The 27,578-nt window shown below is 43.0% G+C and overlaps 1 protein-coding gene across 5 annotated transcripts in view; it reads left to right on the top strand.

The window, feature by feature from the left end:
- The window catches only part of KBTBD12 (kelch repeat and BTB domain containing 12), a 70,995-nt gene that overhangs the window by 4,632 nt on the left and 38,785 nt on the right, over positions 1 to 27,578 (top strand). For all 5 annotated transcript variants that reach the window (XM_053287882.1, XM_053287881.1, XM_053287880.1 and 2 more), the window contains exons 2-4: positions 10,759 to 11,944; positions 13,384 to 13,654; positions 26,217 to 26,367. In XM_053287882.1, the coding sequence (XP_053143857.1) occupies positions 10,875 to 11,944; positions 13,384 to 13,654; positions 26,217 to 26,367 (1,492 nt within the window). In that variant the 5' untranslated portion in view covers positions 10,759 to 10,874. The remainder of the gene's footprint in view (positions 1 to 10,758; positions 11,945 to 13,383; positions 13,655 to 26,216; positions 26,368 to 27,578) is intronic.

Below are 27,578 nucleotides of genomic sequence, written 5' to 3' on the forward strand. Positions count from 1 at the left end.
CCAACACCTAGTGTGACGCTGACTCTTTCATTTTTTGCCCTCTGGTTTTGGGTTGTCTGCCTGACTCTCCCAGTCCTGGCTTTGAGCCCTGAGCCACTTAGAGGCTGCCGCCCATTGCTCTGCCTGACACTTTAGCTTTAAAAATTACCTGATCTCCAAAACCTACCGGAAGGGATGTGCAAATTGATTCGGGTACAAATCGATTTGTACCCGAATCTAGCTGATTCGGGTGATTTGGAGACAAAACAAATTACCCCTGTTGTCCATTGGCTAGATTCAGGTACAAATTGAATTGCGCCTGATTCAATTCGAATCAGCTCAAGATTTGGATCCCTCCTATTAATTCCCCTAGATTCCCAGCTTTCCAGAGGCGTAACTAGGGGAAATGGCGCCCGGGGCAAGCACTGAAATGGCGCCCCCCCACCACGCCCCCCCTTAGGTTTTTCCTCACAAGCGCCCGCCGCCGCCACCAAGCCAGGCCACTGACTGGCCGCCAGGCGCCAGCAAAGCAATGGGGGGGTGCAGGCGGTGCGGAAGGGACCGCTCGTGGGGAAGGGGGCACCGATGCGCTCCCTTGACTGCTGCATCACTGCTGCACTGAGCAGGAAACATTTGTATTAACAAAAATTTTAAAAAAAATTTAAAAATTTGGTCATGGCGGCGCCCCCCATGTGACCAGAAAAGATGGCGCCCGGGGCACGTGCCCCCCCCTGCCCCCCCATAGTTACGCCTCTGCAGCTTTCTTCTTCTTCTTCTTCTTCTTCTTCTTCTTCTTCTTCTTCTTCTTCTTCTAAGCTAAGCTAAGCTAAGCTAAGCTAAGCTAAGCTAAGCTAAGCTCTAACCCTTGTAGAAGTAGAGCTATGGAGCAAATGTGTGGTCACTATTTTTCAAGTGTTTGGATTCTTTGGTGTATAATAACTTTCTCTCAATGAATCCCTATGAGGATTCATTACACGCCTTCATTTCTTCTATTCATTTTAACTGTCTTTTCGACAGTGCCAACTGTCAACTGCCATTGTAGGGTACTTGGAACATGGAATGCCACTAGTTCCCCACCCCCATCTGCAAAGCAGTGGGGTCAAAATGGACAGAAGAAATGAAGGTGTGTAATGAAGACACCAACGAATCTAAACATTCAAAAATACCTAAAAAATAAACTGAGTACCCCAGTGTGTGTGTGTGTAGTTGACACATGGCAGTTGACAGTTGGCACTGTCCAATGATAGTCAAAATGAACAGAAGAAATTAAGGTGTGCATTGAATCCTCAGAGGGATTCATTATGAGGAAAAGTTATTATACACCAAATAATTCAAAACTCCAAAAATAATTACTGCACATTTTGCTCCATAACTCCACTTCTACAAGGGCTAAGCTTTAAAAAAAATGAAATCTGGGGGTCTGTGTTAGGGTTATGATATGGCAACTTCAAATCCCCATTGTTTTCTGTGGTGGAAATGTTCAAAATAAGTAAAAACTTTTAAAAAAATCATTAAAAATCAACCAAGTGTCCCACTGCCTTGAAATTTGGGTGGTAGGTGGCACCCATGGGGCCCCAAGTTCAGTGGTCCAGATCGGTCCAAATCTGAATCAAATCAAAGCAAATACAAATCAAATCTAGGGTGATTTGGAGGGGGTAGATTTGGATGCAAAACAAATCAGGGGTGATTTGTTTTCAAAAACATCAATTTATGGACATCCCTAATATTTTCTTGCCCTCTTTGTATGAAGAAGATTCTGTAGCATAGGAGTAAGTGGCCAGAAAAGATGTTAGTAGGAGTTCCCTATCCTTCTCTCGTAGACAGAAAGATTAAACACAGAAGTAATTCATACTCTTTTCATATATGGCATTGGGCTGGTCTGGATGTTAGTTTGTCTGCCAGCCCTAGAACACACGTTATGGATGAGTCTATGTCTGGAGCACACATGTCCTTTCCCCTTTCTGGCCTGCTGGGGTGTCTTTCCTTAATCACATAGGGTGGGGAGTTAAATTAGTAGTCGTAGTGCACATAGAGAAGCGGTTTGGACAGCACCCCTCGCCTCAATTAGGGGAAGACATCCTGGTACAGAAGGAGGGGAAAGGCATACATATTCATGGCACACACATATCCATATTGCATGTGCTAGGGCTGATGGACAAAGTATCATCTGAATTGGCTCATTGACAACTGGTTTCAGGATTGTTCCATAATAAACATGTTTCCCCTTGATGAAGGGACAATGCAAATGACTCTGCATATAGCCAGACGTGGGCCATTTGTTCCGCTCACCCTTCAGATTGCATGTCCCTGTAAAGTTACTTAGCCTCAGCCACCAAAGGAGATTTTGGTGTTACCTTTACTTAAAATATTTTTGATATTTCTGCATAGTGGTATGAGTATTTCCAAACAGCGTTTCTAGAGTGCAGATGTACAGAATGTTGTCAAAGCACAACTGCTAGCGTTTTGTTAAAGAATGTGAGAGCATGCTGTGTTAACTACCCTAATAATTACTAAAACAGAATCACTAGAAAGAAAACAAAATTAACATTGTCAGAATACAAAGAGCAACCAATAAAAGCAATAAAAAAGGAGACTGTAGCCTTCTTTTCTCTCTCTGGTGTATTAAAATGCTGAATGCTATTTCCAGTGCTTATATTCAGTACACTAAACCCAGGTTTTGTAAACCTGGTGAGACTTAGCAAAAGTGTATTAAGAAAATGATGGTATCCCAACTGAGCAAGGAGTTAGCAGGGAGAGAGAAAGTAAAACAATTAAGGACTTGTACAATGCATTATTATATCTCACAGTTATGGAAATTATCTGGATTGAGTAAAAACAAATCCAATCTTAGAGTGAATTCTTACAACCATTTTGCATTTAGCCAAGCATTCTTTTTCTGCTTTGACTACACCATGCACACAGGGAACAAATCACCTGTGTAAAACAGAAGTAGAATCTACAATTTTGTATTCCACAGCATATCTTCTCAATGTGGGTTGAACAGCAGAATCGTACACATCAACTGTCCCTAGTTATCAGAGACAATCCCTACATTTTCTGATACAGTACTTGGCCCTGATAAATCACTACCCAGATTTGTTGCTTCTTTGGAGATACCTTTTAGAAAGTTTCATTTGTTTGGGCACATGTGCACTAGCTTCCTTTCCACCACCATCCCATCCCATCTATCCAGATAGCACATGTTTCTGAGTGTGTTTAAGTCACAGCTATTCTGTAAGAAATACACTTGGGGTAGAGTAAGAATAAATACCTTAAATTAATGGGGCAAAAAGATACCTTTCAAAGTGTTGGCTCTCTTATGTTTTGTGGGGGTGGGGGTGGGTGGGCAGGGTGCAACTGTTCCTTTTCAGCCCCAGTGTAGCATCTCTCCAGGAGCTGTTGCTGGTGTCTCTTTTTTAATGTTTTCTTTTTAGATAGTGAGTCCTTTTGAGACAGAGAAGAATGTTGCACCTGCATTTGGTTGTCTGCACACACTCATACCTGTTTTTGTCAATGACTGTTAGAGTCTGTTTGGGCATTATGTTGTATCTGTGTTCAGCTGTCTGTGTTCATTTTAAAAGCAAACCTGGGTACAGATGCCCACTAGTGCAGTATACAAATAGGAAGTGTACTGCGGTGCCTGCATGCAACCTAACATGGGCATAACTGTACTTGTGGACAACATGAGCTATACATAATAATAAGTTAACAGAAAGGACTCAAATCTTGCCATTGCAAGATGCCTCATTCTTCTTTACTGGTTCTAAAATTCTAATCTACTAAACCACCTGACAGAATATCATTTTTATATTATATTATTTTGTTCATTAGAATGTCCCTCCCAATACGCTGTGCCTTATTTCATCAATTTGCCATGGAAACAGGATGGAGGGGCTATATCACGCCTTGAGTTGCAGCACAGTGCAATATTGTGCAATGCAATATTACAGAGAGAGAGAGAGAGAGAGAGAGAGAATTTTACATATACATGTCAGGTGCTTTAAAAAAACCCAACTTCTCAGCTTACCTATGAATATTTATGCTAGCCTAATTCCAACCCTACCTTTCCTTACTGCCATTCTCTTTTACTTGTTCTGTTCTCCGTTTAATCCCAGAGAGCAGGCCTCCAGCAACAGGGAAGCCAGAAGGGAATCTATTGAATTCTTGAGCAGAAGGCAACACAGACTCATAAATGTCCCTACTGGCAGGAGGGCAGAAATGTGGGACATTTACTCTCCAAGAATATGCAACCTATTTATAAACCCATATTAACTCTGCTTTTGAGCTGGCTTTTGCTCACACAGACTTAGCCAATAATGTGGCTTAACTTATTCTGGACTGAATTTTAACAATCACATCCTCCGCTTCTTAGCTGAGACCAGTTTTTGTACATTTAACTGAGACTGTATTACTGTTTTTGGAATTTTGTACGGACTGTCTGAAAATTTGTCTTATTTATAAGATGAGTGTAAGAGCTGTGGAATACCCCTACACTGAAGGGGCACCCATCCTGGAGTCCTGTCCCCCCCCCTTTTCTTCTCCAGTCTCCCCACCTCCACCTCCAATATCAAGCATTCAGATCTCCAGTATTGCTTTCCAACATTCATCTGGAAATGTATGCCAATTTCTTGACCTAGGTCAATCCTGGAGTGTTGGCAACACTAATAGGAGCACATAATATTTGTAAAAAGGTGCAGAATTGTATTTGGTGTTCTTCTACATTTGCTTGGAAGAGCTGATACTGTGATGGCAACCCTTCTGTTATACATCAGCTACAATCTGCTCCCATCAGCTTTCCAATTTCATCAGTTCCTTGATGGATGAGACCTTCTGGTTTAGGTCTAGGGTCTCCGTCTCGTGATCTGATCCAAAGTTTCAGGGTTTTTGTCATGTACTGCCTCCAACCCAGAAGTCCTTAGAATAAGAAAAAATTGAGACTGGTTCAAACTATACTAGCCCAGCCCCTGTTAGAAAAGAAAGACTGCACTGAGAGCATGCCCATTGGAATGTCCTCCATGGATATCCCAGTGCCCTCCCAGCATGTCTCTTAATTACATGTTTAGGGACCATTTGGATGAACAAGGGACAAGCCAGGAGGGTATCAGTACATTCATGGAGGATGTCTCAACAGGTGCTCTCTTGGCACGGCCTCTCTTTCTCGACATATGCTGGGCCAGTAATTTTGAACTGAACCCATGTAAGAGAGCTGCAAAATGGAAAACAGTCTCCATTTTGCAGCAGAAGTCCATGTAAGTGATCAGACCAGTATGATTTCCTCAGGGATCTGAACAGTCTTAGACCCAAATGGACTACAAACTAAATAGGTCTTCAGGGGAGTTGTGCTTGTTTTTCTTTCTCTCCCCCCCCCCACCCCTGCACCAGCCTATGCACTGCGCTTTTCCAGTAAGTACAGGGCAATAAATAGTTGTTGTAAAAGATCTGCTTTGGACTGCTGTTATAAATATCCAGTAGTTTTAGTTGAAGAAGAACTGAGGGTCCAACAGTTAAATCTCAGGGAGAGAACCCAAGAGGGCAAACACTTTTTTTCACAAGGTCAATTCCCAGATTTCTCTCCCCATTCTAAAGTATATACCATATTCCTTTCCCAGTATGTTCTTTCAGTCATAGTAACTTTCTTTATCTGCTGCTCCTCCTTATGTATGAATATAAAAATCACATGGAGGGGGTGGGATCACATAGGAAGAACCACACTAATATCTCATGGTTGCAATACTAGGCACATGTACTTGGGAGTCAGTCCCATTGAACACAGTGGGACAATTGCAAGTAAATATGCATAGTATTAGATTGCATATTACCAAAAGCATCATGGGGCAAATCAGACTTTGTTTGTTTGTTTTACTTTACCCAGAAATTGGATCACACATCTTTAATAGTGCAGCCAATGTCCTCCATGCTAACCTTACTGTCCAAGAATAAAATACTATGGCTTCACACTCATTCTAGCCTCACAATTAATATCTATTTATGGGGTGTGCTATTATTAGCCCATAAGAGTAAGATGAAGAAGAAAATGATGGCAAGGGGGATACTTGTTGTGCTCCCAGAGCCTTTGGATGAGGTGGTCTATGAATGTAATAAATAAGTAAAATAAAACCAGGTGGGGGACTTGGTGTATAGGTGTCTATATACCAATGCCAGAAGCCTCCGAGTGAAGATGGGTGAGCTGGAGTGCTTGGTTACTAATGAAAACATAGATATAATGGGTGTAACAGAAACCTGGTGGAAGAGTGAAAACCAGAGGGACATGGTTATTCCTGGATATAAACTCTACAGAAGGACAGGGAGGGGAGGATTGGGGGAGGAGTAGCACTATATATCAAAGAAGGGATAAATTCCAATAAGCTGAAAAACCTAGGTGGACTACAGTCCTCCACACAATCATTATGGGTAACATTACAAGGACTAAAAGGAAAGGTGTTAATAGGGATGTGCTATCACCCTCCGGATCAAAATGCTGAGAGTAACCTAGACTTGGAGAAGCATACAAGAGAGGCATCAAAGAGAGACAAGGCAGTAATAATGAATGTCTTCAACTACTCACACATAGACTGGGTAAATTCACATTAAGGTAATGAAAGAGAGGCCAAATTTCTAGACATGCTAAATGACTGTGCCTTAGAACAGTTAGTTGTGGAACCAACCAGAGAAAAGGCGACCTTGGGCTTAATCCTGAGTGGTGCCCAGGACCTGGTAAGAGATGTCATAGTTGCAGAACCATTGGATAGCAGTGACCATAGTGTGATCCAATTCAGCATATTTGCAAGTGGAGAATTGTCAAGGAAGTCCAACACAGATGTGCTGAACTTCAGAAGTGGAAACTTTGCAAAAATGAGGGGACTGGTAAAAAGGAACTTGAAAGGGAAAGTCAGGAGGGTCAAATCACTCCAGAAAGCATGGAACTTATTTAAAACCACAATATTAGTAGCTCAGTTGGAATGTTTACCAAGAAGGAGGAAACATACCACTAAGTTCAGGAAGACACCAGCATCACTAACAAGCATAGTCAGGGAAGCTATAGAAGGGAAGAAGACTTCTTTTGAAATTGGAAGTCCTGCCCAAATGAAGAGAAAATGAAATGCAAGGAGACAATAAGGGATGCAAAAGGAGAATCTGAGGAGCATATAGCTAGAAGTGTCAAGGGGAATAACAAAAACTTCTTTAAATATATCAGAAGTAGGAAACCTGCCAGGGAGGCAGTTGGACCCTTAGATAATGAGGGTGTGAAAGGGATTATTAAGGAGGATAAAGAAATTGCAGAGAGCTGAATGAGCTCTTTGCATCTGTCTTCATGGTGGAGGATACTGACCATATATCCTCTCCAGAATTGAGCTCTTCAGGTTTAGATGTTGAAGAACTGGGCCAATATGAGGTGACAAGGGAAGATGTTCTAAACTGTCTCGAAAAACTAAAAATTAACAAACCGCCAGGGCCAGATGGCATCCACCCAAGAATTCTGAAGGAACTCAAATGTGAATTGCTGATCTTCTAGCAAAAATATGTAACTTGTCCCTACAATCAGGCTCTGTACCAGAGGACTGGAAAGTAGCCAATGTAACTCCAATTTTCAAAAAGGGGTAAAGGTTGAACGAAGCCACTTCGAATCACACTCGCAGCATTGAGGAAAGCAGCCCCTCCCCTCTGCTCTCAGTTTTTGTTTTTGCAAGTTCACATCACATGCCTCCATGTTTTCCTTCTAGCCAATGGGGGGGGGGGAGATTACTAAAGAGCTACATCTGCATTTCTAAAGAGAGTATCCCTCTTATCATGCTAATGATTCTAAGTCAGTGCCTCTCCCTATTTGCTCTGGCATTTTCAGAAAAAGTAGCTTAAAAACAGCATTTTAAAAACCTGGAAATACACCGAGATAAGCTAGAATTCTCAAGACAAAGCCCAATTTGTGTGTGGAGTGGGTCCAAGGATCTCGAAGGGACTTTGGGATAAGTTTGGCTGGTGTGTGAATGCACACACTCTCCTCTGAAGGAGATTTGGGTAGAAGCCCTGTCTGTAAAGCCTCCAGGGGGGATCTGGGAAATTACACACTGCTCAGCAGCTTAACTTCGGTGCCGGTTAAATTGATGGAAAGCATACTTAAGGACAAAACTGTTAAACATATAGAACAAAAGGACTTGCTGAAGAAGAACCAGCACGGCTTCTACAAGGGCAGGTCTTGCCTCACTAAGCTTTTGGGATTCTTTGAGAGTGTCAACAGGCATGTGGATAAAGTTGATCTAGTTGACATAGTATACTTGGACTTCCAAAACGCTTTTGATAAAGTTCCCTACCAAAGACTCTTGAGTAAACTTAGCAGTCATGGGATAAGGGGACAAGTACATGTGTGAATTGGTAACTAGTTGAAGGACAGGAAACAGAGGATAGGAATAAATGGACAGTTTTCACAGTGGAGGTAGGTAGGAGGGTGGGGTTGTAGGCGGGAGGTACCCTGCCACCCCAAATGCTTACTAAAATATGTGCACTGATGGGGGAAAAGTGGTGGGACGGGTAAGTACACCCTCCCCCAACCCCTGTGCTGGACCGCAGCTCCGTGGTTCCGTGCACATCCCTACTATTCTGGTGGCTGGGTGCCACCTCCAGCCCCATGGCACGATGCCTCTCAATACCAGTTGCAGGGGAGCAACAGCAGGAGAGATGGCATGCATATACCTCTTGCCTGTGGGCTCCCCAGAGGCATCTGGTGGGCCACTGTGTGAAACAGGGTGCTGGACTAGATAGGCCTTATGCCTGATCCAGCAGGGCTGTTTTTATGTTCTTAAAAATCTTTTATTTCCTTGCCTCTCGCACTCTTCCTTCTTTTTTCCATTTGCTGTTGAGCTCTCTGCTCTATCTAGGAAGCTCCCTCAATTAAAGATGTCTGATGCAAAATATTAACAAAATGTTATCTCAGTGGGAGGCTTATTTTCATGTATTAATAGCTCTTTGGCAATTTGTATCCAGAAACTGTTGGGCGGGTGGCGGGGGGGGGGGGGTTGTGGGCAAATAGCAACCCTACCTTCTTTCATTACTGCAAAAGACAGCAAAACTAGAGGGAAGTACATTCTTGTGGAAAGATCTGATGTTAAGGTTTTGACAGGTGTTTATCTATCCACAAACAAAAGGTCTTTATCTGTGCATACAATGGAGATATAGCTTGTGGCTTGATTCCCCTGGGCTTTAGAATCAACAAAGATCAATTAACTGAGATTTTACATTAAGACAATTCATATTAAATACAAGATGTCTAAGTAAAGTTGCAGCATCAGTTAATGTTTTTTTCAAGGTGTCTTTTTTCCTGTCGTTCTTTTGCCATAATGTCCAGTGGATTTGGAAGCTAAGTAGGAAAAAATCGGTTTGTTTTTAAGCGGGCTTGGACATAAAGGTAGGTTAGTGGATGCTCTACTAAACCTAATATGAATTTAGATTACATGAAGGCTGCAGAGTTTGTCTTTTGATTCCAAAAGACTCCAGATTTTTATATTGGGACTCACTCAACATCCCCATGAACGGTTAACATTCACGTTAAGATTAGGGCATGAGTTCTCAAACATTTTGATACAGGAGGCAGACACAGGAGCAGTACTTCTTTGGCCAAGAGGCCAGAAGATATTTTTATCTTGGGAGACAAGTTTCCCCATGCCTCAGAGACATGCCCTTGCCTCCTGACAGCTCCCTCCTGATGCCCAAATTCTTTTAAGGTTGTTTGCAACCTCCCATGAGGTCTGAGAGCTTTCCCACAGTCTGAGAACCTGTGCATTAGTGTATTTTTTTGAAATCAGAATCTTTATATTAATAAATACAATCAACTGAAATATTGAAAATACATCAATTCCAGATGTAAAATTAAGATATAGGTCGAGAATCCTTTATCCGGACTGCTTGGGACCAGAGGTGTTCCAGATTTCGGATTTTACCAGATTTTGGAATATTTTCATAAATGAGATATCTTGGGCATGAAAGGTTACTGGTTGTTTTTTTTAAAGGGTTTATTTAATATACTATACTATAGCCCTCCTTCCCCTCTTTCGGACTGGCTTGAGAAGCGTGTGAGTGGCAGTGCGATCTCATTCACAAAACTGGCTTGGCTCTGCCCCGAAGGAGGGCTCTTCTCAGTTGCTGAAGCCTAGACAACATTTCTCTCTTTCTCTTCTCATCTATTCCTGTTTTTTTGTATTCATTCTGCTAGATATTTACTCATCTGTTTCCTGTGTGCCCCTATTATCTTCTAAACTCTTGTGTATATATACCTTTAAAAAAACAAACACCTTCTTTCATCTCCCCCCCCCCCTTTCCTTTCCTTCCCCTCTGCTGGGAGCAAAGCTTAAGAGGAAGGTAAACAAAAGGCAGATAGTAAAGCCTGAGGGGAAGAGCTAAAAGGATCGCTAATGAGCTGAGGAATCAACAACAGCAAGTTTAGGGGCCATAAGCGATTGCTCTTGCAAACTGGAGGAGGTTGAAGCTACAAGCATTCTCTCCCCTCCCCCCCCCCCAGCGTGGTGTCTGGATTTTGGAGCTTTCCGGATTTCGGGAGTGCGGAAGGATTCCCGACCTGTATATTTAATTCAGTTATCAAAATCTAGGGTAGAAAACACAATTTTTTGCTCAACTGGAAAATGAACATGCTGTATGTGCTCCTTAGTATATATAAAAGATGTATAACTCAGGCTTTCAAAATATTTACTGTCTTTAGACTCTAACAGTAAAATTTGATTGTCAGATTTGTAAGTATAAAACATTATATGCTTCTTCTTGCCTCCCTTCCAGAAACATCATGATGAAGGCATATCATTGAAAGTAATCAGTAATCAGACATGCAAACAGTCCTTTCAAAACTGAAGCAAGCCCAGGAGATTTTAAAATAGCAATACAAAAGCGTTACAATGGATTACACGTCTGAGGGAAAAATAAAGCTGCGGCATAGCTTTAATTTACTGGATCAAATCAAAAGTATGAAAGAGTTAATGGAAATGATTGATGTAGTCTTGGTGGCTGAAGGTGAAAAGTTCCCTTGCCACAAACTTATGCTGGCTGCTTTCAGCCCCTATTTCAAAGCAATGTTTACCTGCGGCTTGATTGAATGCACACAGAAAGAAGTGGCACTACATGACATGTCAGCAGAAAGTGTGTCCATACTGCTCCACTACATGTACACTGCTGAACTCTACCTCACTAACTGCAACGTGCAGAGTGTGGCCATCACTGCATACTTCATGCAGATGGAAGATGTTTCTAGCATGTGTCAGAAGTACATGATGGACCACATGGATGCTTCCAACTGTGTGGGGATCTATTACTTTGCAAAGCACATTGGGGCAGAAGAGTTGTCTGATCAAGCTGGGAAATTTTTGTATCAGCACTTTGCAGAGGTGAGCCTGCATGAAGAAATATTAGAGATTGAAGCACAGCAGTTGCTAAGTCTGATCAGATCAGATGATCTTAATGTCTCCAGGGAGGAGAGCATTTTGGACTTAGTCCTCAGATGGGTTAACCACAGCAGGAAACCACGTGCAGGTCATCTAATGGAGCTCCTAAAGCAAGTAAGGCTAGCACTTGTAAGCCCTTCGTTCCTGGTAGAAGCTCGAAAACGGAACACGGTGCTCCTGAGTAATTCCCAGTGCAGTGAAATGATCGAGAAAGCATTAGAAATGATCAAGAAATCCAACAAGCCTGCTCTCAGCCTCCGCTATGGTATGGAGACCACGACTCTTCTGTTGTGCATCGGCAATAACTCCCAGGGTGTCAGATCAAGACATGGTAACTATGCCGATGCCAGCTTCTGTTATGCTCCTGCAACACAAAAGACTTACTTCATTTCCTCTCCAAAATATGGAGAAGGTCTGGGATGCGTATGCACCGGTGTGGTTAATGAGAACAATGATATCATTGTGGCGGGTGAGGCAAGTGCTGCCAAAATGTCTAGACAAAAGACCAGGAATATTGAAATTTATAGGTTTGTATCCTCTCACCTTAATAAACTAAATACAGCTCAGCCTCCCTCTAACCTTTCAAACTGCAATATGTATATAGCAGTAACTCTGTAAAAGCTATCCCTTTTCAGTCATTATTTAATGCAATGGGGCCTAAAACTCTTCCTTGAATCTTATAATTTTCTTCCTAATTTAAAAGGTTGGCAAACAGATCGCATAATTATTTGGCTTTTACCCCCAGATCAATTGTTTTGTAGTAATGCTGGTGAAAAAGAGATTAAATGTCATGGACCTTGGACAACTGCAACTCTCTGTATCCAATTCAATGCCACACCAGATAATTTTTTAGGAAACAACAGTTATAATTAATAACCACCTCACCAATGCCAGCTTATTAAGTAATGATACTACTGCTGCTGCTGCTTATCTTTCACTGATGTGATGGGAACCGGCAGGTTACGTTTTTATTACCAAGTCATATTGCTCTATGGCAGTCCCCCATGAATTCTTCCCTGAATTCATCCCCAGGCAATTTATTGTGGATGGGGGTGATGGGAGTTGTAGTTCAACCACAGCTAGAGAGTGCCAAAGGTTGCCTACCCATAAGCATATGTAACAGTCTGGAGTTTCTTCCAGTTGGGGCCTAAATCTGGATTTGTTAGCCCATTCATATCATTGCTAACATAATGGGCAGGGCTAGAGTGCCCTCTATGTACCACAAAGCATTCTATAGGCTACCACATTGTCTAGCTCTTTGATTATTTTATCCCTATTTAGTCACGGGCACTGCAAAGCTTAACTGTTCAGTATTATGTATTCAGCTTTCTCAATAGCATTATAACTACTGAATAAAGTAGCACTGTAACTACTTTATTCAGTCTTCAGCCAAGCTCAACAAACTTGTTTAGCTTGTGAGCAAAATTGTTTGGATATGAATTCCATTAGAAAGTAACCCTTTTTAGGACTGCGCTGTAAGAATGTTTATACCACTCACTCCATGTTTGCCTCTTTAAAAGAAGATAAGTGCTGGTAAAAAACTGTAGGACTATGGGGTGAGGAAGTGTAATTTAGCACCAGTAGACAGAATGCAAGGGAGATATAGTAGCTATAGGTTGGCTCCCAATTATGTTTGAAAGGGCTTTAAAAAAGGAAGGCTATCAACTTCCTATCCTAACTTTTGTTAATGTCAGACTTCCTTTCATATTGAATCTCAGTATAAATATAACACACACAAGGATGTGTGCTTATATACTTCGGGCATGCAAGCCAAAAGCTGTTATGTATGTAATCAACTCAAGACAAATGTTTGCTCATGTCTGCTGTTTGTTGAAAATTGATGTCCCTTTTGGCCCATTTTTACATTGTTGAAAAATAAAATGACACACGAGGAAAGAAATTAGACACAAATTTATAAGAATTCATCCATGATCTATGGCAATTCTAATATTAGGCTTTCTTACAGGTTCAAAAGCCGGGGAAATCACTTTTGGCAAAGTCTGTGTACTGTCCAGTTTCGTGAGCAATATGCTCTAGGCACAATCCATAATGACTTATATGTCATAGGAGGTCAAATGAAACTGAAAAACCAATACCGCATCACAAACTGTGTGGAAAAGTACTCCATGGAGCAAGATAACTGGAGAACCACGGCTCCTCTTCCAGTGCCATTAGCCTGTCATGCTGTGGTAACAGTGAAAAACAGGCTGTACATAATGGGAGGTTGGACACCACAGGTGAGGATATTGCTAAGCATTGTAGCATATATGGTGCACTTCCCCTATATGACTTGTGCTTATTATGGCAGGGTGTGCATTTTAGAAAACAATGTTAATTGCTTGCTATTCTGTCTGTATTTAGAAAATTTTTGTTTCTGTGTTTAGAAAACCAAGAAAACCCTTGGTTTGCTTATCTGCAGAAAATAGTGCAAGATGTATTTTCTCTTGGCTAGTTTTATACGATTAACTTTCTATCATTTAAATGTGTAGGTAAGTTCTTCTTCCTGTAGGTTTATGTCTCATTGCTCTTTTATATTGAATTAATCATTATATTTGCTTTATGTATCTATGCACATAAATACATGTGCGCAGATGTCTGTAAAAATCAATGTATATTTAAAACACAATAGCAACCACCATTTATATGAGACAAAGTGAGTTCACCCATCTATTCATCCATTATGAGAAGCCTGTGCTAGAAACACATGGTTATATTTTGTCTAAATGCTGAATAATTTGGCTAGAATTAAAAATACTTCATTTGTATGTGATATATACATAATAAGTTCTGTAATGGAGAAAAGCAAACCAATGAAGGGGGATCTACCCGAGTCCAAAAACTGATGTGCCAGATAAGGCTCTTAATGCACAGTCTCCCAAATACTGAAGGCTTGTTGTGCTCTTCACTTTTTGAGAGGGGAAGAGGCGCCTTGGTGGTTTTCTATGCCCTCCCAAACTGGGGATCAGCACTGCCAATGGCTGCATCCTGTTTGACAATAGGCATGTGATTCCCAGTTCAGTAACAAAAACCCCACATGCAGATCCTTGTGTTTTAGTTTTAGTTTAGTTTATATACTGCCTGACTCCAAAGGCTCTATTATCATAAGGGCCAATCTGGATGATACTTCTCCAACTGACCCCACTTCACATGATACAGATGTCTATGTGCTGTGAGCACACACATCCTCCCCATGTATATATCCTTCTTGCATGTGCTTGGGTCAGTAGAAGTATCATCCAAACCAGCCCTTAGAAGAGCAAAGTTTTCCAATTATGAATACGGCAAAGATTTATATACCGTTTTTCAACAAAAGTTTCCAAAGTGGTTTACAGAGAGAGAGGGGGGGGGAATTAATTAATTAATTAAGATGGATCCCTGTCCCCAAAGGGAAATTTTTATGTGCACACTTTCCTCATTATAACAACCATCGGCAATTTCAGAGGTTATAATTTCACCTCATTGTAGCCATGTACAGTGGGGAAAAGGGAGAGGAAGTCCCGCCCCCGCCACATCACTCATGTGCATGCCCCACAGCTTATGGTTACAATGGGATTTGTCTGAAGAGGGCAGAGCCCTCCCCGTGATGGTAGGCACTCCTGTGACTGCGAGAGTGGACAGCAAATTGTCAATTACTTTGTTCATTGTGTTTTATCACTTGGAGTAGTGCTGTTCAGATTTTTTGCCTCAGGCACGGAAATGTCTTGGATTGTTTCTGCACAGTTTTGGGTGCTAAATTTGGAAGAGCAGCAGCAGGAAGCACAATTACTTAGTCTTGCAGAAAACCTCCTTAATAATATATGCATAGGATTGTAACCTGAGAGCAGGGGCGTAACGAGGGGGGGGCAGGCAGGGCATGTGCCCTGGGCGCCACTCTGGTGGGTCACGTGGGGGGGGCACCAAAAAGTGGCATGCCCCCTGACCCCCCCTGGATCGCGCGTCGCGGTGGCGGGCAGCGGCGGGAGTGAGCGTGTTGGTGGCGGGCGGCGGCGGATCGCCCAGTGTGGTGGTGGCAGGCGGCAGCAGATCACCCAGTACGGTGGTGGCAGGCGGCAGCGGATCGCCCAGTGCGGCGGTGGCGGGCGGCAGTGGATCGCCCAGTGCAGTAGAGCGACGCCGAGGCCTGCCGCCTGGCCCGGCATTGCTTCCCAACTGCACAGGCGCGCCTGCGCAGTTCATAGAATGAACATTCATAGAATGAACTGCGCAGAAGCGCCTCGCAGTTGGGAAGCAATGCCGGGCCAGGCGGCAGGCCTTGGCATCGCTCTGCCGCACTGGGCGATCTGCCGCCGCCCGCCACCGCCGCACTCGGCGATCCGCCGCCGCCCGCCACTGCCACATTGGGCGATCCGCCGCCGCCTGCCACCGACACGCTCATTCCCGCCGCTGCCCGCCGCCCACCGCCGCGCGATCTGCCGCCGCCCGCCACCGCCGTGCTCACTCCGGCCAGCCCAGGGGGGTGCAGGTATGTGTGGGGGGGGGCGGGGGGCGCAATTTCAGGGGCAGAGCTTGCCCTGGGCGCTGTTTCCCCCCGTTATGCCTCTGCCTGAGAGAGGTGTATTCTATCTAGTAATCTAGTATGTTTTGTTGTTGAGAAGTTTGTCCCAGTGGGGATCCTTTTGGGGGGGGGAGTCAAAAAATGAAAAGGGAGGGAAAGGAGGAGGAGAAAATGGAGTTGTTTTTGAATAAACCTTTAGTTAAATCTACATAAGATTTCTTTGTGTCTATGAGGGAAGGAGCTATAAAACAAGAGGTTATTCTGCTATGATAAATACTCAGCTGCAAGAACTCAAAATACAAAAATGCAAATTCAAAAGGCAGAAATGCATTTTGAGAAATAGAGAGCTTTTTGCTTTGTTGCATTACTCCCATTGATGCAGAACAAAAATAATGCAGAAGAGTTATACCAGCATAAACACTCCTTTAATGCAGGAGGAATAAGACCAGGAGACCTGTGGGTCATTTAATGAGGCAATGGGAGGTAAACAGCAGTGAAGAAACACGCACACATACACCACGGTCACCACCCAAAGTGCAACTTTCAGAATGAGACTGTTAGCTGTCATAGCATATGTACAGAGTGGCACTAGGCCAATTTTGTGAGGTCTGAAAGCACTTCTGCCTGACAGTTAATCCAGTGACTCTAGGAAGTCTTTTCAAAAAATTACAGGGTTTTGTACAGAGTCAACCAATTTGCCACTGTAAGCTTTTCAAGGAAGAAATGCTTTCAGAAGTCTCAAAACTCCATCCAGAACAGATTATAGATCAACATACTGTATCAGCTATTTTGAGCTGCAAGCTATGTTGAGGAGACTTCGAACAGAATGGGCCAGAGCTGTTTCAGGCTCCATGTTCCTTACCTATCAGCTGAGGGGAGCAGAATAAGGAGACTGCGGGAGTAGGATGGTGAAGGTTGTCTCTGGGTGAACAGAGATGTCTGGAGTCCTCTATCATATGAAAGGAGAGAAACTGGAAATTGCAAGGCTTCTTTGGGCAACTGCCCCAGGATAAGGGCGCAGGGGTGCAGACAGGGGGGAACCTTGAGGAGCAACTCTATCCTCACATAAATGTTTTGCAAGGAAAGGAAAGACATTTGAGGGGAAGAAAAATATGTCTTCAGGGAGAGAGAAACACTGTTTAACAGTAGGGGGAGAGGGAAAACCCTTGGACAGGGAGAAGAAAACTCTTTGAGGGGGCGAAGAAAAAACTTTGGTAGAGAAATATAGGAAAATAAGATTGAAGTTCTGCATTTAAATGGAAAAACTGGCTACACTCTAGGATCTCTGGAGAATGCTGGTAAACGTAGTCCCACATGCTCTATAGGCCCAAGTTGAATACATGGGTGTCTATAGTGGGGTGGGGCAGGTAGAACACTTGCCATGGTAGGAACTCTGAATGTAGTGAAATATTTTAGTTCTAGCCCCATACTAGTGTGCAAATCACCTAGAAAAAAATATCCGAAACCATCCTAAAAGAGAATAGTAACAGGTTTCCCAGGCCGAGAATCTGTGGAGCAGGATCTGGGTTATCAACAGCTGTATTAGAATGCGGCTTGATCCATGTGCTCTAACACTGCTTTTGTTTGACTCCAGTAAAACTCACAGATCTAAATCTCCCTAGATAGAAAGAAGTTTGCATAACTCACTTTAAGCATGATCTTCTGCAGTTAAATTTCAGTTTCCTTCGTGGCGCAGCAGCCCAGTATGTTAGTGGTTGCTCTGGAGTGACTGGCGAAACACCCCTAAATGCGTTCAGGCTTGTGTGGGGGAATTAGTGAGGTAGCGTGGAGTAGTCCCACATCAGAATAAATTTGTGCAAAGTTCTGGTCCTGTGGAAAACTGAGAGAGAGTAAGTTGAGGTTTATATAAGGATTTAGGGGTACAGCAGAAAAAAGAGTTGATCATGGCAATGTTATTAGTAAAATACATCCCAGAGGTTAACCAGGTAACTTGCAAAGAGGCAATTTGAGCTTGGTGTCTGAATTAACTGAACTCCAGGCTGGCTAGAGAAAGAAGAACAGGGAGAGGGAGAGGCCCAGAGGGGTGCAGTGCTTATTAGACTACCTCACTCCTTATGGCTCTGATGCAACCGAAGGAGCTCTTTCCTCTGGAACGGACCAGGAGTTGGGAGGAAGCAGCGGAGAACCGAACACTGTTCAGGGGTTAGTAGCAGGGCTAAATCCAAAAGGGGTCTGGTCTTGTGTAGCCAGCTTCTTATAGCAGTGAGGCATGCTGGGCAGATTGGTTCAGTGAGGAGGGCTGATCTGGAGGGTGAGAGCAGGAATGGCGCGAAGAGCAAGACACGGCCAGATGTTATGGCAGATGTCAGGTCAATCTCCCAAACAGCGGGTAGCTCCAAGGTTTAGTGACCAAAGGAAGCACACTGGCTCATGAAACCAGGGCCAGTTATAGCCCAAAATGTGCACTGAGGCAAAATGCTGAGTTCCTATGGCCCGTTAGTCCTTTTGTTGGTGAGAGCAGCAGCGTTCACAGTGCCCTATCTGGTTCCCTGCTGAGATGATAAGTTTAGGTAACCAAGGAAGGGAGGTAACAGGGACAGTCTCTCTGGGCAGAGAGACCTTGAAGTTAACTGAGAAGCTAACTTGGGTCTGCTTAGACATTCCCAATCGAGGGAAAGCCGTGAGGCTAAACCCCTTTCAATTTGCTTGATAGCTGGTGAATCTGGGTGTGATTGTCCCACTGCCTGCTAAGTGACCTGTTCCCATGTGCCAACAAACAGTGAGCCCATGATCCCGTGAGGCTCTGAGCACGTTCAGAGTGAGAGCTACACACCTGTATTCACAGACGTAAGCAGAGGGGCTTCTGGGAGCCTGCAGAACAGCAGTGCTGGCAACAAGTAGTCCTGGGTGAAAAAGAGAGTGAAGAGGCAGGATCTGATAGAAGATAGAACTGGGCTTTGTCCACCAGCAGGTATCTGGATCCGCACTAAACAGCTTGGAGATTTGGGTAGTGGGAGGTAGGTGAGGTGGGCCTTGTTGGCTTCCTGTAAACATCTGGCTGGCACCTCTGGGATACTGGACTAGACAGACCATGTTCTAATGTAGCAGGGTTCTTCTTATGGTCCGTATAATGCTGACCTTGCTTGCAGCAAGAGGTTAATTGCAACCCATAAATATTTCTCATTTCACAGCAAATCAGAGATGATTAATTGAAATAACCTATTTATAAGTTCCAGTTGTTCATTTGACACATAGGACTGGAAATAAAAATGTGGTAAAAACATATACATACAAACATATATACTAATATTGATTCAAAGCTGCAGTAAAACTGCAGATGTTTTTGAATGCATTTCATGAAGACGAAAAGAATGAGAATGCTGTTCAGGTGTCAAATTTACCTTATGCCTGAAAATACCTTGAAATGCAATCAGGTGGGTGTAACTTTTTCTATACAGAGAGCAAAATCTTCCATGTGCTTTTGAGTAGTGATTTTTTAAAAGGCAATATTATAGCCTACATAAAGTAAAATCTCCTAACCTTGCAATCACACAAGATTGAATCTTAGCTGCATTTTTAAATTTTTCACTAGTTGAGTAGCAAAACACTAACTGGATTCTTGCATGCCTTGAGATGGAAAATAAGAATCTATCATTTAGTCTGTATGGAGCTGACATTTTGTGAGTTTCTGTATTTATATTATGTCAGGCTCCTCCTTCCATGAGTAGTGAGACATTCCTAGAATAATAATAATAATAATAATAATTATTATTATTATTATTACATTTATATCCTGCTCTTCCTCCAGGGAGCCCAGAGCACTGTACATGGTTATGTTTTACCCTCACAACAACCCTGTGAGGTAGGTTAGGCTAAGAGATATGTGAATGGCCCAGAGTAACCCAGTGAGTTCCATGGCTGAATGGGGATTTGAACTTAGGTCTCCATGGTCCTAGTCCAACATTCTAACCACTACACCATTAGCAGGGTAAGTTTACTCTGGTGCTGAAAGTGCTTCAGATTCAAGGTATCTATTGTGATTTCTTTACTTACAAATGTAAGGTACATATTTCTTTACTTACATGTGTACACATTGAGCAAGTAACATATGAATGAAAAAACATGCACACAGTCAGTAGTGTCACAGCTATAATGATGTAGACCCTCAAAATCCAACCCCAAACTGCTCTTTTCAAGTAATCTCCTAGATTCAGTCAGAAGAAACCAGTTTCAACAGCTCTCTCCACCACTTTGCCTGCAGGTAAGATACTGTATATTCCAAGGTGGCCTCAGGCAACGTGCAGCCAAATTGCCTATTAGTGTTCACTATCTCCATTTACTAAGAGGATTTGCCAAGATGGGGAAGAGAGCTTTTTCCACCCTGCACAACACAACAGCATGACTTATAGCACTAACTAGCTAATTTACATTGGAATGTGTCTAAACTGAGACTAGATTCTCACATTACTTTTTGACTTGATAAAACAACTATGTCAGTTTTGTGTGGTGAATATTGTGTCTGCATATGTTTTTAAATTGTGAGAGTTGGTATGTATATATATATATATATATATATATATATATATATATATATATATAGTTAGTTAGTTAGTTAGTTAGTTAGTTAGTTAGTTAGTTAGTTAGTTAGATTTATATGTCGTCCTACTCCCATAGGACTCAGGGCGGCTTACAAACAATAACATATACAGCAACACAATTCTATAAAATACATCTTACATAATGTCATAACCCCAACCCCATACAGTACTCATTCCACATGACATAGTAACCATGGATTACAAGATCACTCTACAACCAGCTATCTCAGTGACCAAACACCCGACGGAACATTTCAGTCTTACATGCCTTACGGAAAGCCAACAGGTCATGGAGAGCTCTGATATTATCTGGGAGACCGTTCCATAGAGCTGGGGCCACCACTGAGAAGGCCCTGGCTCTCATTGATTGCAGTTTACTATCCCTAGGGCCCGGGATCACCAAGGTAGTACTTGTGGCCGATATCATACCATTTGAGGGTACAGTTAAATATAATGCTCCCAAATTGTAGGCATGGTGAAAACCCGTTATGACAACTTTGCCAGAACAAAATGTAACATGAGAATTGGGCCTTAGAGTGCTTTCATGCAGTGTCCTTCTTGATTGATTGACTGATTGATTGATTAAGTGCCGTCAAGTCGGTGTCGACTCTTAGCGACCACATAGATAGATGTGGTCTATCTAGGACGATCTGTCCTCAACTTGGCCTTTATGGTCTCTCAGTGGTGCATTCATTGTTGTCGTAATCGAGTCCATCCACCTTGCTGCTGGTCATTTTGTTCTCTTTTCTTCAACTTTCCCCAGCATTATGGACTTCTCAAGGGAGCTGGGTCTTCGCATTATGGGTCCGAAGTATGATAGTTTCAGCCTATTCATTTGTGCCTCAAGTGAAAATTCTGGATTGATTTGTTCTATTATCCATTTCTTTGTTTTCCTGGCTGTCCATGGTATCCTCAAAAGCCTTATCCAGCACCAAAGTTCAAAAGCCTCAATACTTCTATCTTACTACTTCAAAGTCCAGCTTTCGCATCCATAGACTATCACGGGGAAAACCATTGTCCGAATGATTCTAATCTTTGTAGGTGTGGACACATCACGGCTTCTAAATATCCTTTCCAAGGCCTTCATTGCAGCCCTAGCAAGTGCTAGTCTGCAGCGCATTTATTGACTGCTGGATCCCTTACAGTTGGTGGTCGATCCTAAAAGGCAGAAGCTATCCACCACTTCAGTGTCTTCCAGGTATTTTGGCCATTGGCCATAAATAAAGTATCTATCTATCACTGTCTTCATTATCAATTCTGAGGCTGGTTGCTGTACCCATTGTCATTAGTTTAGTCTTCTTGACATTTAGTCGTAGTCCCATTTTTTCACTGTGCTCCTTGACCTTCATTACCAGAGCTTGCAGATCATCCGCATTCTCAGCTATCAGAGTGGTATCATCAGCATAGTGCAAGTTTTTGATGTTTCTTCCTCCAACTTTAAAACCATGCTCATCTTCTTCCAATCCAGCGCCTCTCAGTATACGTTCAGCAAATAAGTTGAATAAATACGGAGAAATTATACAGCCTTGTCTTACTCCTTTGTCAATCAGGAGCCAGTTTGTTTCCTCATGTTCTGTCTGGACTGTGGCTTCCTGTCCTGTGTATAGGTTTCTCATTACAACAATGACATGTTCCGGAATGCCCATTTTCCTAAGGATATTGCATAACTTGACATGGTTGACGCAATCAAAGGCTTTCCTATAGTCAATAAAGCACATATTGATTTCTTTTTTGTATTCTTAGGTTTTCTCAATTATCCAGCATGCATCAGCAATGATGTCTCTTGTTCCTCGTCTTTTCTGAAACCAGCTTGAACATCGGGCATTTCCCTTTCCACATAGGGCTCTAATCTGTGTTGGATGATCCTGAGCATTAATCTGCTAATACGTGAAATTAAGGATATTGTGTGATGGTTTACGCAATCTGTTGAGTCTCCTTTCTTTGGTATGGGTATGTAGACTGACCTCTTCCAATCTGTTGGCCATTGTGTCATTCTCCAAATTTGCTGGCATAATTTGGTTAGAGCCTTGACTAATTCTTCTTCCGTTGCTTGCCATATTTCTGTAGCTATTCCATCAACTCCTGTAGCCTTCTGACTTGGTAATGACGGGAGTGCTGATCTAATTTCACTTTCCCATACTAGAGATTCTTGCAAGTAGGGGATATCTTCTAGAGTATCTTGGATGTTGACGTCCCTGCTGTACAGATTTTCAGTATACTCCTTCCATCTCCATCTGCCCTTCTCTGAATCAGTTACTCTCTGTCCTTTGGCATCTCTTAACATACCAATTTGAGGTTGGAACCTCGTTCTGAGTTCAGAGATATTTTGGAAAACCTTCCTTGTTTTTCCATGTCTATTTCCATCCTCAGGGTCTTTACAGATGTTGTTGTAGTACTGCTCCTTGTCTCTTCTAGCAGCTTTCTGAAATTCCCTATTAGGATCCTTCCAGAGGTCTTTATCTTTCTTGACTTTGGCTTCTCTCCACTTCTGGACAATTTCCACCATCTGTTCATCCATTTTGCTTTCTTCTGTTGCTTGGTCTTTGGCAGTCTCTTTTCACATCCTCCTTAACAACTTCTTTGATTTCATTCCACAGTTCCTCTGGTTCCCTATCAATGAGGTTCAGAACTTCAAAGCAGTTCCTGATGTTTTCCTTGAAAATGGTGGGTACATTCTCAAGATCATATCATGGAAGCTGGATAGCTTTGTTTTTCCACTTTAGCTTGACTTGGAACTTGCACATGAGAAGTTCGTGATCTGTTCCACAATCGGCCCCTGGCCATGTCGTTGCTGTTATAACTGAGCTCTTCCACCTCCTTGCATCAGTAATGTAATCAATTTGATTTCTATGTACTCCATCTGGTGAAGTCCATGTGTATAGGACTTCATACGCTTTGGTTGTATGAATAATGTGTTAGCAATGAAGAGAGCATTGGCTTGGCAGAAACTAATAAGTCGTTCTCCTGCCTCATTTCTGTTTCCTAGGCCAAACAGTCCGACTGTGTTTTCCTCCTTACCTTTTCCAACTTTGGCATTCCAGTCTCCAACCACCAGCATCGCATCTTGCTTGCATGTTCTGTCAATTTCAGACTGAACTTGAGCATAAAATTCATCAACTTCCTCCTCTTCTGCATCAGTCGTTGGGGCATAGACTTGAAGAACTGTCACATTAAAGGGTTGCCCATGAAATCTAATTGATATTAGTGGGTCACTGACTGCATTGTACCCAAGTACTGTCATTGCTATATCATTCCTGACTATGAAAGCAACATAGTCCTTCTTTGTTTCTTGTGTTCTGAGTAGTAAATTGTATGATTTTCTGACTGAAAGTGTCCCATTCCAGTCCATTTTAATTCACTGATGCCCAAGATGTCAATCTGTAGTTGATTCATTTCACCTTTCACTGTGTCGAGCTTTCCCATATTCATGCTTCTTACATTCCACATTCCCATTGTAATTCTGTCTTTGCAGCTTTGGATTTTCTTTTCCTGAATGGCAACATCAGCTGCTATACATCCAAATGGCTTTAGTCATCAGTACTCTGAGAGATCCTCAGCTCTTCCTCAGTAGCATGTTGAGTACCATCCGACCTTAGGGGCCCATCATCCGGCACTACATCAACAACCATTCTATTTTGTCAATCCATGTGGTTTTCTTGGTCAAATACAGGAGTGGTTTACCATTGCCTCCTCCCACGCAGTCTGAAATGATGCCTTTGTTGTTGTCACTGAAGTGATTGTCCGCCTCTAGCACCTTCCTACATCGCTGCTGCCTAGTATAGGTGCCTGCTTTAGCTTCCTACATCGCACCTTCCTACATCGCTGCTGCCTAATATAGGTGCCTGCTTTAGCTGGGCATCTGGGATGACCCTAGCACTTTGGGTGACCCTACTGGGAGTATACCTCCCTGCGAACTTCATTCTTCCCTCCCAGGAATACCACCACCACCCCACCATGATGAGGCAGCATAGCAGGACTTGGGTGGGGGGACTTCTTGATAAGCTGGCCAAAACTGACTTCTAACATGCCAATTGCTCTGGAATTGCACTTCACATGTATTATCTCAGTAATCCCAGTGATAGACCTGTAATGTAGTCAGTATTATTATCCCCATATTTGTCTGTGTTCGATTTGGTCCAGGCAGAACTCAAGGAAGGAGCTGTTGACTCAGAAAAAGCTAGCTCTGAATGGAGGGATTTTATAGCAACCAAGAGCCCTGCACCTTCCTGGATCTCAGACTGGCCCAAATCTGGACCTGGATCCATTGGGAGGGAGGCCCCAAGCAGCCAAGCAAGCACTCCACCTCCAGAGCTGGAGCTCAGTCTTGGCACAGTGTCATCACTGCTCTTGGGGTACTGGAAGCAATTGAGAGGGTTTAGGGATAGGACATAAGCCCCATTAAGAGCACTGTGTCCCCAGGGCTTCTCCAAGGAGTCAACTGAAGGAGGCGCAACATGCCTCAGCTACTTGGAGTCTAAAGGTTCTAGGGAACTTTGGTCAGGGCCAGTGGTCTCAACCAGGGAATGCTCCTCTTCGCCCTTGAGGGTTTCCTCTGGGTTGGAGTCTGGGTAGGTTCTGGCAACATTAAAAATGGAAGGTTGAGGCTAAGTGGCTTGCCTCAGGTGTTGAGGTGAAATTTAAATGAATGACTTTACAGTTCATTCTCTCTTACTTATTTGTTCATTAAAACAGACCATTCTTCTTAACTATTTCACTGCAGTGGCTCAGAAAGAGTTCAACCAAGGCTCCACCAGTACATCAGGATAACATGTTAAAAAGCTAGAACTCATCTAAATCTGCTCTTTGATAGCCATTTAAGACAACATACTAAGAGGCTGTTCACACAAGCAGCCCTACCCAAGCTTGGGCAGCCCTACCTCGGTAGGACTGCTCATGGGAAGCGCAAACTTTTACCTGGGTCCGGGGTCGCATGTCTGCTCAGGCTGCTTGAGGGGAAATCCCTCAATGGCACCTTGCTCCTCGCGTGGTGCATTAGGGGATATCGGGAGGCTGGGCTTCATTTTCCTGGCCTCCAGAGATCCACGCTGCCCAGAGCAGCGTGGATTTTGTGGGTGTGTGAGCCACACAGCACACAGTACATCAGTCATCTTCTGTGGGGAAGGTAGGTTCAACCCTGCCTTCAACCCCCACCTGCTCTCCCTGCCCCAGAAACGACCTTGTTAACTTGCTTCCTTGACAACGACGTGTGTGTATGTGTGTGTGCGCGTGTGTGCGCAAATTAGAGAGATAAAAAAGAAATATGCCGACTTTGTATGTCTTTATATAATTCATAAACTATCCGACAAGCCCTTTTCTTAGACAAACCCTCCAAGGTCCTCTTGGAAATGTGTGGGTCACCTGAATTAACAGACGGAATCAAAAGTCCATCTCCAAGGGAAAATAAAGAGGTTTTTACTTTCTACTTTAGACTTCAGAGAAGCCTTGTAAAAAGAGCCATCCATGTGCTGTCAGGCTGTGTCCATAGATGGTTTGTTATTACCCAAATGCTTAGCTCTCTTGCTGCAGAATATAAATGTGTTGTTATTCACGTCCCTTCCACAATATAGTACCCAGCCACAAGTCATGGGTGCTGTTAAAGCCTAGTAAGTATGAATCACTTCACAGCTATAATGGATGTGTTTATGTTATTTATCTGCTCAGCTGTCTTCTGTGATTAATAGCATGCAGGCGTGCTCAGAGGGCTCCAAATGTTGTATTATTATATGGCTGTCATATTTCATACAGATGGATCTTCCTGACGATGAGCCTGATCGATTAAGCAACAGAATGTTTCAGTATGACCCAGGCCAAGACAAATGGACGGAGCGAACACCGATGAAGTACTCGAAATACCGCTTCAGCACAGCTGTAGTCAACAATGAGATTTATGTCCTGGGTAAGAGCAAACAGATTTTTAACAGATAGGGTGGCCACTTTTTATTTTCCCCAGCAATTTGCCTCTATGAAATGAAGGATTTCACCCTCTCTCTTGGTATTGTAGGTTAAAGAAAATACACTGGAACAAAAAGGAAAGGATCCCTTAGGTAGTAATAATAGAAAGCCTTCCTAAAGGGTTTCCCTTATGAGAATCTCATATTGGTATCTAAGAATAAAGAATGATTCAGCCTTCTTTTTGGGTCATAAGAAAATAGGTATAGGAGAATTGGCAAAACAGGTATAGAATCCAGCTCTGATAATCTTACAAATGGTATTATCACTCATTTCCATTTTGAATGGGAATTTTGGTGCAATTCTGTTATAGCACTTAGCAATAGCACTTACATTTATATACCGCTCTATAGCCGGAGCTCTCTAAGCGGTTTACAATGATTTAGCATATTGCCCCCAACATTCTGGGTACTCATTTTACCGACCTCGGAAGGATGGAAGGCTGAGTCAACCTTGAGCCCCTGGTCAGGATCGAACTTGTAACCTTCTGGTTACAGGGCGGCAGTTTTACCACTGCGCCACCAGGGGCTCTTATCAAGCATCTTGGAGAATAAAAAAGAAACAAGGGATTTTTAATGATCGGAAACATTCTGACTTTCTGACTGAAAGAGGAAGGAAGCAACTAAAAGTCACGGAGAATTAACGTGTGTAGTCCCAACTGCAAATGCAATTGAATCTGGGTCTGCGTATTGAGATTCGGGCCATGAAGTAGAACTAGATAATGGCAAGATTCAGGTCAAAGCTAAGGGGTCTGTCAGACTACAGGGATAGGCAGGATTTGCATTAGAGGTATACCAATCTAGTCAAAAACTGAAGTACAGGAAGCATCCATGCTTGGCCTTCAGTTTCAGTTTGTGTCAGCACCAGCCGTTTTTCACATGATCTGCTGCTGACATTCACGAAAGAAGGAATCTCATTCTACAAGAACAAGATGCTGAGGCTGTTCTCATGAGCAGCCAAACCCAAACCTAAGCAGCCTGGATCCCGGCAGTGCTGTGGCACTAAACCCAGTGGGTAGTAATCTGTGCTGCTCCTGGCAGTGCTGGTCGTGTGGGTGCGAGGCTTGAACATCACAGGGGCTCAGAGCGGTCATCTGGGGGAAGGTAGGTTGAACCAAGGGTGTAGGTATAATTGAGCGGATGGGTTCAAAGAACCCGG

This window comes from Hemicordylus capensis, chromosome 2 (genome assembly GCF_027244095.1).
Source record: "Hemicordylus capensis ecotype Gifberg chromosome 2, rHemCap1.1.pri, whole genome shotgun sequence".
Classification (NCBI taxonomy): Eukaryota; Metazoa; Chordata; class Lepidosauria; order Squamata; family Cordylidae; genus Hemicordylus; species Hemicordylus capensis.